This window comes from Scomber scombrus, chromosome 5, assembly GCF_963691925.1.
Source record: "Scomber scombrus chromosome 5, fScoSco1.1, whole genome shotgun sequence".
NCBI lineage: Eukaryota > Metazoa > Chordata > Actinopteri > Scombriformes > Scombridae > Scomber > Scomber scombrus.
This window is the reverse complement of record NC_084974.1, coordinates 15254614-15269307: the sequence shown is the minus strand read 5'-3', so window position 1 is coordinate 15269307 and position 14694 is coordinate 15254614. Positions and strand designations below refer to the sequence as shown.

General features: G+C 41.6%; 2 protein-coding genes across 2 annotated transcripts in view; both read left to right on the top strand.

Annotated features, from left to right (window-relative positions):
• The first annotated feature begins 1666 nt into the window (after positions 1–1666).
• Positions 1667–3985, top strand: snrpa (small nuclear ribonucleoprotein polypeptide A). Its single transcript, XM_062419130.1, has 7 exons — positions 1667–1688; positions 1984–2065; positions 2140–2312; positions 2459–2632; positions 2847–3011; positions 3123–3211; positions 3311–3985. Exons 2-7 carry the CDS (start codon positions 1993–1995, stop codon positions 3468–3470), a joined length of 834 nt encoding a protein of 277 aa, XP_062275114.1. The 5' UTR covers positions 1667–1688; positions 1984–1992; the 3' UTR covers positions 3471–3985.
• A 4428-nt stretch (positions 3986–8413) lies between these two features.
• The window catches only part of LOC133980831 (protein jagged-2), a 49043-nt gene continuing 42762 nt past the window's right edge, over positions 8414–14694 (top strand). Inside the window, exon 1 of the mRNA XM_062419640.1 lies at positions 8414–9168. Within this exon, the coding sequence (XP_062275624.1) occupies positions 9010–9168 (159 nt within the window). The 5' untranslated portion in view covers positions 8414–9009. The remainder of the gene's footprint in view (positions 9169–14694) is intronic.

Sequence of the window (14694 nt, the reverse complement as noted above, 5' to 3'; positions counted from 1 at the left end):
AGGAGGTGTTAACTCACTTTATCTAAACTCGCAAGTTCGGTGCCAAAATCTCCTGTTATCACTTAGTAACAATTACAAGCTTATAATATTTCACATAATGGTTCCTACATACACTTTTAAGAGTAGCACCACCAGCTAACAACACCGGTGTTTTATCCATATTTGGCAGCTGCTTCTTCGTGTTTGTTGACGGAAGGTAGAGACGACGCCGAAGTCAGCTTCCGGTTGGAGGTTAAGGGGAAAGTTAAGGGAAACATAAATAGTTATATTTAGAGGCTGATCCTTCGTTTTTTTCACCTTTTACACGATTGAAAAAGTGTAAGACATCGTAGAAAAGCCTTAACGCTGTTTAAACCCACTTTCAGATCGGTTAAACCTTTATTTTGAAAACAGGAAAAATTATGATTTCACTGCATTTTCTCCATCCAGACCACATTAGACCAGGTCCAGATAGAAAACCATTATATTTAGACCTGTCAAATCTGGACTAGATCAACAAATAGACTACAGGGACTCAAAAAAATTAAAAAACAGTTTCAGATTTGTGAAACCTTCATTCTATTTGTTAAAAATGAATAGAAGGGTGATTTAATTGACATTTCTGGTCAGTTTGAGAAAAAGTAAGAGAATAACAACAAACAAGAAAAATGAGAAGAGTGAGTAATGAAACATTATGATTTTAAAAAATCTATAAAACACAGTTTCTACAATTGTTTTCATGTGAAAAAGAGAAGCTCTACGTGGCCATAACCAACAACATGGAGACAACTGGAATCATGCTGCCACAGGATCAGTGAAATCACCCTTCTTTTCATTTTATACAAACTAAATAAAAGCTTTCACAAATCTCAAAATGTGTTTTAAGTAATCTAGTCCAGATTTAACAGGTTTAAGTATAGTGTTTTTTAACCTGGATCTGGGCGAATGTGGTCTGGATGGAGAAAAAGCTATACAGTCTATGAGAAAAAGCAGTGAAATCTCTCTTTTTCCTGTTCTTCATGAGCACAATAAAGTTTAAACAAGTCTGAAAGTGAGTTTTAACAGCAGTAAGGCTTTTGCTACAATGTCTTACACTATCCAATAGTGTAAAGGGTGAAAAAAACATGAAAAAAACCAAAGAATCAGCCTCTAAATACCAATATTTATGTTTCCCTTAACTTTTCTCTTAAACCCCGAATCGGTAGCTTACTTCAGCTCGTTGAGCTTCACATCGCTTCCGCTGCGTCCACTGACTGTGGGTGAAAGATAGCTCAAAGTTACGGCACTAAATCATTACATTGTCGGCTTTACGGTCGACTACTTTCAGTTGGAGTAACTACCATCTGATAGACATAATAGCTATGAATAAATCTTTAAAAGAAGAGCGCTAAACCAATCTGAACATGAACAGGTGTTACGAAAAATTCTGTGACCCATCGGAACTTGACTCTCTGTTCCTGTAGGGTTGCTATGCAACTCAATCTAAATATTACGGTTAAATAATGTTTTGTAAGAGCTACTAATACAAATAATAATTACAATAATATTATTAATATTAAACGTGTTAAAGTCAAAATAATAAGAAGTTTGTAGTGTTTAGAAAAAATCTACCGGGTCACAAAATTTGTTGTAACACCGACCGGAAACCACGTTGCTGTTTTACTCAACGCGAGATTACAGAGAGTGGGATTTGTATCCATCGCTTCGAGGTGAGTTTTTCTTCTTCGTCGACTTTAACATTTCAGTCATTTCTTTTAAGCTATATCAGGATCAAGAAGTACAAATGCAAATCATCAGTGAATGTAGATGATCCAGTTGGAAGTGATGTGTAAATGGTGAATGAATCAGGACTATATATAGATGAATCTAGCGCGACAAACTGGGTTAGCTCTGAAGCTAACCTTTACCCCACGCTACTCACGTTGCATGAGCCGGTGTTGTGCTTCTATCTGGCTTTGAATGTACATTTCTGGTCGTATAAATTGAACTACTCACCCTCGGCAGGTTTTAAAGATGGCCACTGCGGACGTGCGTCTCAATCATACAATCTACATCAACAATTTGAATGAGAAGATCAAGAAAGATGGTGAGTTTTTCCTCAGCTCTTCCTGTCTTAAACACTCACGCCTCCAAATCTAAACAACTCTTGTTTTTTCGCAGAGTTGAAGAAGTCCCTGTACGCCATCTTCTCACAGTTTGGACAGATTTTGGACATCTTGGTCGCACGAAACCTGAAGATGAAGGGTCAGGCCTTTGTCATCTTTAAGGAGGTTAACAGCGCCTCCAATGCTCTCAGATCCATGCAGGGTTTCCCTTTCTATGACAAACCTATGGTGAGTTCATCACAGTGAAAACCACATCACTGTGAAGCTTTTTAAAAATACTTTTATTTACTCACCATTACAACTCATATTGACTTATATTTACACTACTGGAGCTTCCTAGGTTCATGTAACCTATTTTTCTCTTCTTCCCTCAGCGTATCCAATACGCCAAGATAGACTCGGACATCATAGCTAAAATGAAGGGAACTTATGTGGAACGTGACCGTAAAAAAGAGAAGAAGAAGCCCAAAGTCGATACAGCTGGAGCCAAGAAAGGAGTGCCAGGAGCTGCTGCTCCCATGGTCGCCGGAGTGCCTGCAGCCATACCTGTAAGTGAGGGAGGGGGATCAATATCATCAAATAGTTTGATGATATTGATATTGTTTTCCCACTTTAACTATTGGAAAATATTTTATTGCTTTTGTTTTAATGGTAATCACCAAAGTATCAAGTATTCGATGGAAGTAGCTGTTTTCTTTGCAACAGAAATCATGAAACTGAAGTGAAACGGCTTGCTTAACGTTATTGTTCTTGACTCTTTAGGGAATGCCTCCCATGACCCAGGCCCCGCGCATGATGCACATGCCAGGCCAGCCACCCTACATGCCCCCTCCAGGCATGATGCCTCCTCCTGGGATGGCACCTGGTCAGATGCCTCCTGGTGCGATGCCTCCTGGTCAGATGATGCCTGGACAGATGCCCCAGCAGGTAGTGTTTGTCTTGCCAGCTGGAAGTCGGGGAGCACATAGTTATCGTTATATATTTTGCAGCTAATGTCTCCATTCTGACCTCCTTTTATTTTTTTCTAAATCCTTCCAGGTCGCAGAAAATCCTCCCAATCACATCCTCTTCCTCACCAACCTGCCCGAGGAAACCAACGAGCTCATGCTGTCTATGCTCTTCAACCAGTCAGTAACAAGTCTTTTTTTTCTGGTTTCAGTTATGCATATTTGTCTATTTGTTGAAAACAGAGCCTGACCTTTTTTATTTTGTTTTTGTGAATCCAGGTTCCCAGGGTTCAAGGAGGTGCGTCTTGTCCCCGGTCGCCACGACATCGCCTTTGTGGAGTTTGAGAATGATGTGCAGGCAGGCGCTGCACGAGATGCACTACAAGGCTTTAAGATCACACAAACTAATGCTATGAAGATCTCTTTTGCCAAGAAGTAACACTTCCACCAAGACCAGTCTTCTCTCATGCACACACACAAACACACTGGTAGTCTTTTTTTCTTTTAAACGTACAGCAGTCAGCAGGGACCCAAACTGAGGAAACGTTTTAGAAATGAACAGTTGAACAGTACAGCATTGCTCTTTTTTCCCTTCATCCAGGATAACATGTAAGTATACTTTGAGTTCACATCTAAGTATGCGTTCTTTGCATCAAGTTGCTGTTTTATCGTGCCACACTGACAAAACTGTACATAACTTTGACAGGAAATAATTGATGGGTAAATTATATGTTGAATATGGAAGTTAGTAAGTCTGCATCACAGATTTCAGATTTTGTCAGTCTCTCCTTCTGTCTTCACACTCAAATCCATAAGCAACTTGATGGGTTGTTTTATTTTTTGTTTTACTGTTTGTACTAAAGCATTGCACCCAGGGTCTGGTCCACCAGACATTGTACCTGGAGCTTTTTTCTTTTTCTAATTAAAACTTTATTTGATATAATGTTCTGCCTCACTTCTTTGGATGTGTGTTAATGTTGGGGTTGGATAGATGGTGCTATGGACCTACTTTTGTCTGCTGATGTTGAGGTGATGTGAACAAAGGCTGCAGCCTCCCTGTGACTTTAAATAGGAGAAAGTGGCTACAAGAATTGAAATAAAGTATTATAGTTTACAAGTCGCCTGATCCTAATTGCCCATTACTCCTTCAGTCTCTTTCCTGGTGTTGTGGATTTTGCTGAAACCTTTAAAGTTCAATGATTATTTGTGAACACAGAGGTATCAAACCATTTCCTACAGAAGATTGGTGATCTCATCTTAGTACATCTTCAGCCACAGAGGAAGGAATATTTGGTGAAATCACTGGTGGTTTAGGTTTTGCTGTTAAAAAAAAATCACTGTTGGACAGAACAGATAATTGTGTCAGCAGGGGAGCTCTAAACAAGATGTTTTTTTCTGGGAGGGCTCAGATGCAATCTCAAGATGCTGAGGTTATGTGGTGCGCACTTGAGACCGAAGGCCACCCACACTCTGCACGAAATTGATGCTTTGCAGAAAATTGAATTTTTTAGGAACAGAAAAAATCAGTCAGTTTGGTTTTATTGGAACTTTGATAGTTTGTTCAAAGCATGAATTCACTTACTATAGATCATCATTTGCTGCTAGCTTTTACAGAAAACCATGTGCAACTGCATTCGGTTTGCGCTTTGAGGTAGACATTACATGTCCGAACAAACCATTTTTATCTTTATATGGCCTTTTTGCTTCAGTGTAATAAACCAGAGGGATTCATTTCTAAATTCTCAATTAGATTACATCATGCACTGGCTGGTCTTGGGCCATGGTGCTTTGCAATTTTAAATATAGTTCTTCCTGCATCTGTCTCTGTTTTGAGGCTTAATAGCCTTTTCCCCCCAGCAGTAATCCTGAAACCGGAAAGCAAATTACATTTTGGCATTTTTTAGTGTGTTTGTCATTAGTCTGTATATTCTGGAGAAACTCCACTGACAAAATGAGTCTCTGCTGTTGTGTTAGTCTGTGGTTTCTGTTTATGAGAGTTCATGTTAAACATATTTATCTGACATGCAGAACATTACAGAAGAAAGGAATTAAGCTGAGTTACTCTAATCTCTTATCACAACAACATGCTGTTTTTAATTTTTGCAAATGTTGTGGGCGTCCTTTTAAAAGGACTTACTGTAAGTAACTTGAGCTCTCAACAAACATCTCATGAATGCCAATCGTTACTCACATGTTCACAATTGTCTCACAGTGTGCCAATTAGCAAATGCCAACTGTATGTTTTGCAGCAAAGCCCCCCACTCTCACCATGCTTCAGCCTTCATATACTGTATGTTTGCAGAGTAATTACCAATAAGGACCACTTTCTCCTCTCAAAGGCTGGATTCATTACGGTTGGGTGGAATGATGTGTGAATTAGGCCTGAAAAGCTTAATTTAGGCTCGCACTATCATCTGTGCCCAGTGAATACAGGGCCTCCCCTGTTGTGGATTTAAACTGTGCCCTGAGTAATTGTTTTCAGGTCAGCTCAACAGTGTACGCAGACATGCACATTCTTCTGCAGTTTCCCAAGCCTTTCCACACTCCCTTATTTTGCCTTGAGAAAGCACTGACCTTAGCCACCAGGGCGCCGTTTATGTGTGTGTGTGTGTGTCGCATGTTCTTGGCAACATGCCTACCACTTTCCCATTCACCAGCACAGTGATCTTTCAGTAGCAAGGACTGACTTATACTTATCTGGTGGGTTATGCGTGGGAGTTGTCTGACTGACACTCTAGAGTAAGATTTTTTTTAAATCATCTGAAGATAATATCAGTGCGTGACAGTTCATATCTAAATCTGTGGCCTCTATGATACAGTACGTTGGGATGAATGTTGTATTTCTTGACATCTAAGGGCTTCTGTGTGTGGGAGATGGTCATAGTTCACATGTAAACCTGCTTGTATTATGTGTGTAATGTCAGCATTTGTATCAGAGGTGAGGAGAAACAACCGTTGTTTGGATGTTAAAAAATATTCGGCACATTAAAGATTATTTTTGCTTTCTTGCCTATTGTGGATATAGCAGAGTTTTCCTTCCAAGATGGACAGACATGCAATAGCTAGATGTAGACAGAAATAAAAATAGTCAAATTTAAATATTTGAAAACAGTGGCAAAATTAGGTAAGCTGCAAAAAAAATATGAGAGATTTAGTTTGGATCCGTATTTTAGGGTCACAAATTAGGGATGTGGCATTTTCATGTGTCGAAAACTTGGCTTCAGAGACGCTCACTTTTCAAGATTCACATAAAGAATACATACAATTATAGTGCAGTAACAGACATAAAGTGCAGTCACATACGTGCAGCATAGCCCCAATTTCACACCCTCCTTATGTCCTGAGAGATGTCCTCTGAAGACTTTAGTTGTGATCAATAAGTCATGCATCTTAAGGGACAGTTCCACATTTTTCTGTCTTAAACCACAGTCAGGTGCCCAAATGAACACTGAAAGAGGTTTTGCTCGCTATAATCATTCTTCCTGTTCATACTGACCATTAGAAGATCCCCGTCCATCAATGTAAGCGATGGAAACAAAATCCACAGTCCCCATTATGTGTCAAAATGTATTACAACATTTATTTGAGGCTACTATGAAGCTTCAGCCTTCCAAATTAGTGAAGCTACTATACAGTGTCTGCCAAAGTTACTGCCTGTTTAGGGCTTCTTTTTATTACGATTCTCTACTACAGCTCAAGAGGGAAATACTGTCCAGACAAACACAAAGAGTGAATTTTGTACTAAAACGTGAGAGATATCGGCTTGATTTGACTAATTGGGTTCCCAAAGCTTCAGATAAACTTTTAAATATGTGTTTGTGTATTTGTTGGTTTCAGTTTGAAAGCACATTTGGATCTTCTAATGGTCAGTGTAATTGAGAGAAAATATTACAGCAAGCAAAAACTCTGACTCTTGTTTTAAGACAGACCTGAAAAATTGATAACCTATAGTTGAAAATTTTGCCCAAAAGTGACACGTGTGACCATTAGATGGTGCCAAATACACAACTCATAATACTTCAATTTAAGCAGAAGGAGTTATAGTGGAGGGGTTGCAGATTTTTTTGGTGACACCTCCTCAGGTGAGCCGCACACAGCCGCCCTGAGAGCAGACTTATTTATGTCAGTGTGTTTCTGGATGGTCGGTTAGCATTCAGCTCATGCTCGGAGGTCATTGCTCCTCTATGCAAATCACCGTTGTGCTCCTCAAGAGCCCTCTGTTCTGCTCCGGGGTCACTGCAGAGCGCTGGTCCACGGAAACACAAGCGGTTGTCAGGGAAGCTCTTGAGCAACAAGCCCGTGATAGACCTTAAGGAGGAGGAGGAGGAGGAGGAGGGAGTGAGAATCTCATTAGATTTCTTCTGATAAAGAAGGTACATTGTGTGGAGGTCTCGGGTCCAACAAGACGAGCACTGGAAGTCAGATGTGGAAAATATGCCATGTGACCGGTGCCAATATTCAAAAGATGCCCATAGCCTACAATTCTCTTTTATATTTATGCGCTCACCCGGTTAGTATTTGCAGCCTGCGGCGTCATTGAGCTACGGCATGTGCGTATAGTACACAGGCCGGCAGCTGTCGGAGCAAGTTTACTCATAAATGTGGGTAGGATTATCACATTTCACAAGAAATCAGTCGGCAGTTACGTGATAGGTGCGTTTGGTCTCCAGTGCCATTCGCTCTGCGCAATAGCCAATTAGCCAATCTTTAGGAGAAAACGCCTAACGAAACTACTGGTGTCAACAAATATAGTCTGTTTCCTCCTTTTTTTGTACACTCTATTTTTTTCTCGCCCTTTTTTGTACCTTCTTTTTTATTTAATAACTTGAGTTGCATCATCCACAGAAAGAGAGGTATTTTAATTACGCAGGGCTACAGCATCAAAGCCTATAGAAATGTTCTAATTCAGAGGCCACCCGACCCGAGCCCGAGCAAAACTGTGAAAAACAGTTAATTGGCTCCGCGGAGCTTTGATGTGCGCCGGGGACAGCGGAGGCCTGAAACTGGAGGAGACGAGCCTGTGAAGTGCCACAAAGGTAAAGAAGAAAACGGAAAGAAAAATGAGACACGTATTTAGGATAAGCCCATGCGTAAATGTGACATACTTGGAGTACAAAAAAAAAAGTTTGGGTTTGGTCTCAGAGTGTAGGTTTGGCTACAGAGAGAGGACGGGATGAGGGCATTGGTGCGCGCTGGGAACAATCCGGACAAGAACTGAAAGACGGATATTCCCTGCCTCAGGACACACCCTCCATGCTCTCTCACTCTCACTCTCTCTGCCCCTCATTGTTTCCCACACTGACGCTGTAGCCACCGGGCTTCGTATCGGGTTGACAAATCACCAGCTAGCCGTTTGGATGAAGAACAGCGCAAAGTGAAATCATTCCTGCCGGAGAGACACAACTTTGGCTGCTTCTTTCACACATCCGTCACGATAGGTGTATTTGCCATATATAAATGTTATTAGGCTTTTTTATGTTTTTTGTGTTCATGGAGCAGGCTTGGAGACAGACAGCATAGGAAGAGAGAGAGTGTCAGCTAATTGGGATGAGAGTTCAAGTCAAGTGAGCCGGCAGATTGGACCTTTAAAGCCTCTTAACGCAGGTGGTGGGAGGAATACAGCAGCAAGGGGAGTGTGTTTATGTGTCTCGTGTGTGCGTGTTTGTGTGAGTGAGTCGCTCCCAGTGGAGAGATCCACCCTGGACACGGTGGCAAAGGGGTGATCAGGTGTGAGTGTGAGTGTGGGGTGGGTGGCGGATCAATCCAAGCGGAGACAGAGGTAGGCTAGATATGGTTTCTCTCAACTGGACGCGATGAAGTGGCTCTGCGGGAGTTTCAGGGTTTAGACCGGCGAGGAGGAGAGGGCGGACGGACGGACGGATTGGAGGGAGGAGGAGAAGGAGGAGGAGGAGGAGGGGGGACACACACACTACCACCGCCAAAGCGCACAGCACCGTCCCCAATCCCCTGACGCAGGGATGGAGAGTACAAGAGCGCACAGGATAACGCGGCTCGATCCCACAAACGGGAACGTAAAGATCACCGGGAAGCCAGACATGAGGGCTGACCGACACCGGGGACACCTCCACCTGCAGCGGACTGTGATTTTTCTCTTTGCGCTCACGATACAACTGCAGGTAAGCCACCGATTAAGTGCTATTTCGGGCGGCACTTAAACCACCGAAGCTGACTTTTAACTGGTTTATCCGGCTGCATTTCTTATAACAGCTGTGTGAAAACAGTCAATAATGGAGTCCACACACACTGTCCCTTTACCCTTTGTACTGCCCTCATTCCCGGCTCTGCTCTGCTCCTATATGGCGCTGTGCCCACCTGTTGTTTCAACCCTCTGGTGTCTATTATCCAACGCAACAGAGAACTACAGTAATCATGTTTTAAAAGCACGGGATGCAACATCACAGCGAAAATATGTGTCGGTTTAAGAACATTAAATCAACATATTTTTAGGATTACTAAAAAAAAGTCACATTTTATGAAGCCAATGTTTGTATGCCACACAAAGACTAAAGGGTAATAAACCAAGCAGAATAGACTACAGCTGCTGCATGTAATGTATTTTGGGAATTCCAGTGGTAAATAACACTCTGGATCATTTTTGTGGGAACTGTATTACTCACTCAGTGTAAAAGCTAACACTTTCATCACCAGCAACACACCCTCTGTTCAGCATCCAGTCCTTATTGAATGGTTAATAAAGGAGTATTTGCATCTGCATTTCTCTGCATCTCCATCTTGAGCACGTTGGTGGTGCATTGTCTGTTTTTTTAATTTATTTTTAACACATTATTTACTATTCTACCCCCTCTGTCTTTACACATAATAGGATACATGGGTGGAGACTTTCTTTGGTGTGTTACAGAGTGTTATAACAGTCATGTGTTATAATAGCTGCAATAACTTGTATAAATGATTCTAACAAGTTCCTCCAAGCATTGTGGGCATTGTTTGGGCAATATAAAAAGCTTTGGTTTAATGCCAACAGAATATAGGGCATGGAGGTGCAACACCAGCAAGGTATATTTTTAACTTTTCCCCCCTGTGAGCTGTCAGTGAAGCTGGCAGTCTGATCAGGATGCCTATGATGTGTGACAGGACTCAGCAGTAGTGAGAAGAGGCCCGGAGGTGCTCTGAAGTGTGTGCGCACATGTGTGTATGATTGTGAGCATGTTTTCTCTAAACACCAAGCTCACATCCAGCATCTGTGTCTTGGGTGTGTGTGTAAAGTCTGGGGCCACAGCCCAATAAAGTCTGGGGCGTGTGAATGTTGAACGTTTCAGGCAGCTCTGCATGTCTTTCTCCGCACCTCTGCAGCCCCCTCACAGCTGAGGAACAACACACTCCACTCCCTCCATTCTCTGTATGCACTGCAGTGTGAAACACACACTCAGGATCTGCTGCCGCTGGTGACCATTTATAATGCAGGAAACATAACAGTATGATCCTCTGAAGATGCCCAGACCTGTTTGAATAGAGTGATTCATAAATGAAGCCTCCTGACAGTCCAGCACTTACTGCATGTTGTGTTTTGTCCAGTTTTATTGCTGCACTGTGGTGATTCTAGCTGTGTCTTCGGAAAATTGGGATCAGACAATTTTCAGTTGCTTGAATTCAAAAGGTAAATAAGCGGAAATTTTCAGATTAGTTTACACTAGATTTATCTCTTAGATTTGTCTTCCATCAAAAGAAAAATATTTTAATAATCTTAATTAGACAGCAGAAGAATCTCACAAAGAAAATGAGTTCTAGTTGAAGAAATACACACACACACACACACACACACACACACACACACACACACACACACACACACACACACACACACACACACACACACACACACACATAAACACACACACACACACAAAAGCCTAATAAAAACATGTTCATCCCTGAAACACAGTTTGATCCATCCAGATAGTTACAGTGAAGTTTGATGGTAATTAAAGTGCCACAAAAATCATATTTGAAAATCTCAATCAACAATAATGTTGTTTTGAAAATAATAACATTGAATATATGTGATATGTCAAAATAAAGTTTCAATGAAACAGTTCACTACAACATTTTTGACTTACTGTGGGGAACTGTGTAACTTGAATTTGAACTTGATACCATTTTGGTTTGAACCAAATTCAATATTACAAACCTCAGCACTTTGTTCAAGAGGAAAAATCATGTTTTGTGTTTTGTGGGCTTTTCTTTTTTTGCTGAATTGTCCATTTAACCCTGTTCAAACAGTTGTAACAGCTTATAACAGTTAGCTAGTCTCACCTTGCACAGTTTAATAGAGTTCAGCTACTGAGCCATGAACATCAGTCTTTGGATGGAGGAGATTTGTTGTGACCTACCCTGAATTTTAGTGCAGTGAGCCTTTAACTGCTAAAAGCTCTCCTGGAGAGATGGTCTGAGCCTCGCTGTGATCTCTCTGTCTCTCTCTCTCTGGTGAGATTGAGCGCTGAAACGCTGGTATGCAGGGAATGGCTCAGGCACAGAGAGGAGGAGAGGAAGAAAGGAGGATGTGGAGTGATGAGCGCCACTGTATCTCCACAAGCCTTTTGATGTAGACAAGTTTACCCTCCTGCCCCCCTCCCACCTTGCCCCCTCAACCCCTGTCGGCTCAGGGACAGGGGCGGCAGAAGGACACGCAACCAATAACAATGGGCGACTGAGATTCTGGTTCTAGTGTTGGGCAGGTCTTCATGGGAGCTTGGCTAAAATACAGCCGATGCATTAGATCTTGCTGTGATTTCTGTTAATATTTCTGTTTGTTTTCCTCAGGGGATACATTATTCTAATTCTTGGATTTAATGAGCTATCATTAGTTCAGTGTTTTTGCAAGAATGCCAAAAGTACTGTGCATTATTCAGATTGATTCACCCAAGGAGGTTTCATGGCAAACCAAGATAACAGTGGCTTTATTTTTATGTTTACAGTTGCCAAATCCATTTTTTCAGTCTGCTACAGTGACATACAGACAGACAGGGGCACACACACACACACACACACACACACACACACACACACACACACACACACACACACACACACAGGCACAGACACACACAAATGTATGCACGCACATACCTGACCCTGGTGCTCCGAGACTCTCAGGGGGTCTTGTTAACTCTAGAGTGTGCGTGGCATTGATTGTGTGTGTGTGTCTGTCCCCTCCACCCATCTCTAAACAGGGGGGGGGGGGGGGGCACACAGAGAGAAAAGAAAAGGAAAGGCAGATGAAAGGAGAATGGCAACAATGCAGAAAAAGAGCTGATAGCTACAGAAAGAGAAATGACAAGAGCGTTACAGCTTGTTCCCAGATAGAGAAAGAAGGGAGGAAGAGGAGTTGGTGGAGGAGGAGGAGGAGGAGGAGGAGGAGGAGGAGGAAGAGAGTGTGAGCAGGTTCCCAGTGTCACTGTCCCCTGGGGAGAGACATTGAGAAATAAGAAGGGAGTGGTACCAGTGACATACACAAATAGTAAAGAAAGAAAGAGTGAGAGAAAGGAAGAGGTGACTGAGATAGATGTAGAGATAAACAGGATTGTATGGCAGGGGTTCCATGCCAGTTTTCGGGGGGGGGGGGGGGGGGGGGGGGGGGGGGGTTCAGATGAAGTTGTGGGAATCAAAGTTATGTCCTTCTATCTTTCCTTCTAACTTGCTGTCTGATGGCTGTTGTCTTGAAACTGATAAACAGATGATACAAGAGGCAACAAACAGCCCACCGCACATTCCCAGAAGTAGCGAGACAGGAAACATAAAATCTTGTAGCAAGCTTATCTGTTGTTCTCGATAACACTTTCTGAATAGGAATGAGAAAGCCTGCTCATTGTTGGTCACTTGGTGAGATTTTTTTTAACCTGTTATATCCATCTTATCTGTTGGAAGTTTTAACAATTGATACATAACAGCTAAATGAAGTGAGTAAAAGTGGCCAACAGTGTGCAGGGTTTCTGCACTTTCTAATGGATAAGAAATGTGCTTCTTTTACAAGTTTTCTTTAAACAAATAGCACAAGATTTTCAGAGATTAGTTGATTTGATGTTTTTCTGACAGTGAGCAGAGCTGTTCGTTATCAATCTTATATACAGTCACCGGCCTCTTCATCAGGTACATCTGTGCAATCTAATGCAATCCAATACAACAGCTCTGCTTTAAATTCTACATTTATGAAGTTTATACATTTTCAGTTTTTGTTGATATTATCAAAAAAAGTGATAATTTAACATAATAATATAATATTTATAATATTTTGCTCCTTTAATGTATGTTAATGGAGTGGACAAAATATTAGGAACACCAGTCAATATAATGTACCCTAATACACCACCATCACCCACTAGGACCTTAATAGAATTATCACCTTCCTTGAAAATGTATAAACTTCATAAATGTAGAATTTAAAGCAGAACTGTTGTATTGGATTGCATTAGCTTGCACATGTGTACCTAATAAAGTGGCCAGTAAGTGTAAATGTGTTAAGTATGGAGCAGGAGTTGAGGCGAGTTTAGCCTAGATTACCTAAAGACTGGAAAACTGGGGAAAAAAACAAACCAACATTCAAAAATACACCAACCAATACCTCTAAAAAATCACACTGAACAGTTTGTCCATTTTTTAAAGTTTTCAACATGAGTAGCCAGTTGTTTAGTATTTACTGCTATGTAGCCTGAACACCTCTTATAGGTTTTGTGAAAGGAAAACTAGCCTATGAACAGCCTCAGACTTATACCGCAGTCTGCTTACTTAAGGCAGGATGTGAGTGTGAAGAGAAACAGTCCAGTAAAGCGGGAACACCTGTCTGTGTTTGACCTGGCTGTCAGTGTTAACAAAGACACAGACAGCAGACGCGAGTCGCAAACACTGACACGACTTTACAGAAGAAACAACATGTATTTTAATGCAACATCAAACTATATCAATACAAACTGTTGTCCTGTCTTTCAGGGATCAGGGATAACTGTGATAATGGTAATGCTAAGTTTTGCTAATGAAGAGTATGTTTAAACCATTAAGACAAATTAGGAATAATCTGAACATCCGACTCCCTTAGAGGCTCTTTAAGTACACCCAAAAGACACTTATGGCTTTTCGAGGGGAACAAACTGTTTACAAGTAACTTCCATGATCTGAAAACACACTGAAATTACTCTCAATGTGTCATTCAAAGCGGCCACAATCTTAATTAATAACCCCCCTGTACAGTTGTCATAAACAAATTAGAGAGAGACCAAAACAGTTTTTTGTTGCTGTAAACCTATTTTATTTCTGCTTTAAATTGGGCTATTTCAACATGGGGTTTGTGTGGACTCCTCTTTATGGAACCAAGTAGCCATTAGAGGAAGTGCAGTTTTTGGCACTTCCACATTGGCTTCACCTTGCCGCCCCAGAGGTTGGCTATTGGAACCAGCATCTTGTAGCTATTGTGGTAGTTGCAGCTTGGTGATGACAAGGATCCAGTAGGTTGCACACCGCCACCCTGCACCCTGCTGCCTGACTAAGCTTTTGTTCTACCAGCCTCAGTGTAATTTCTCATAGAGGGCTTCTTTCATCTGTGTCTCTTAAGGTAAACATAAAAGATAAAACTCATGCCACCTATGACTCTGCAGCAGCCACACCCTTATCTTCCTCAGCAGAGTTCAATGCCC

Coding starts and splice junctions, on each gene's coding strand:
- snrpa (XM_062419130.1), top strand. CDS start 1,993: ATGGCCACTGCGGACGTGCGTCTCAATCATACAATCTACATCAACAAT. Junction 2,066..2,139: donor TGAGAAGATCAAGAAAGATG/GTGAGTTTTTCC, acceptor GTTTTTTCGCAG/AGTTGAAGAAGTCCCTGTAC. Junction 3,012..3,122: donor CTGGACAGATGCCCCAGCAG/GTAGTGTTTGTC, acceptor AAATCCTTCCAG/GTCGCAGAAAATCCTCCCAA.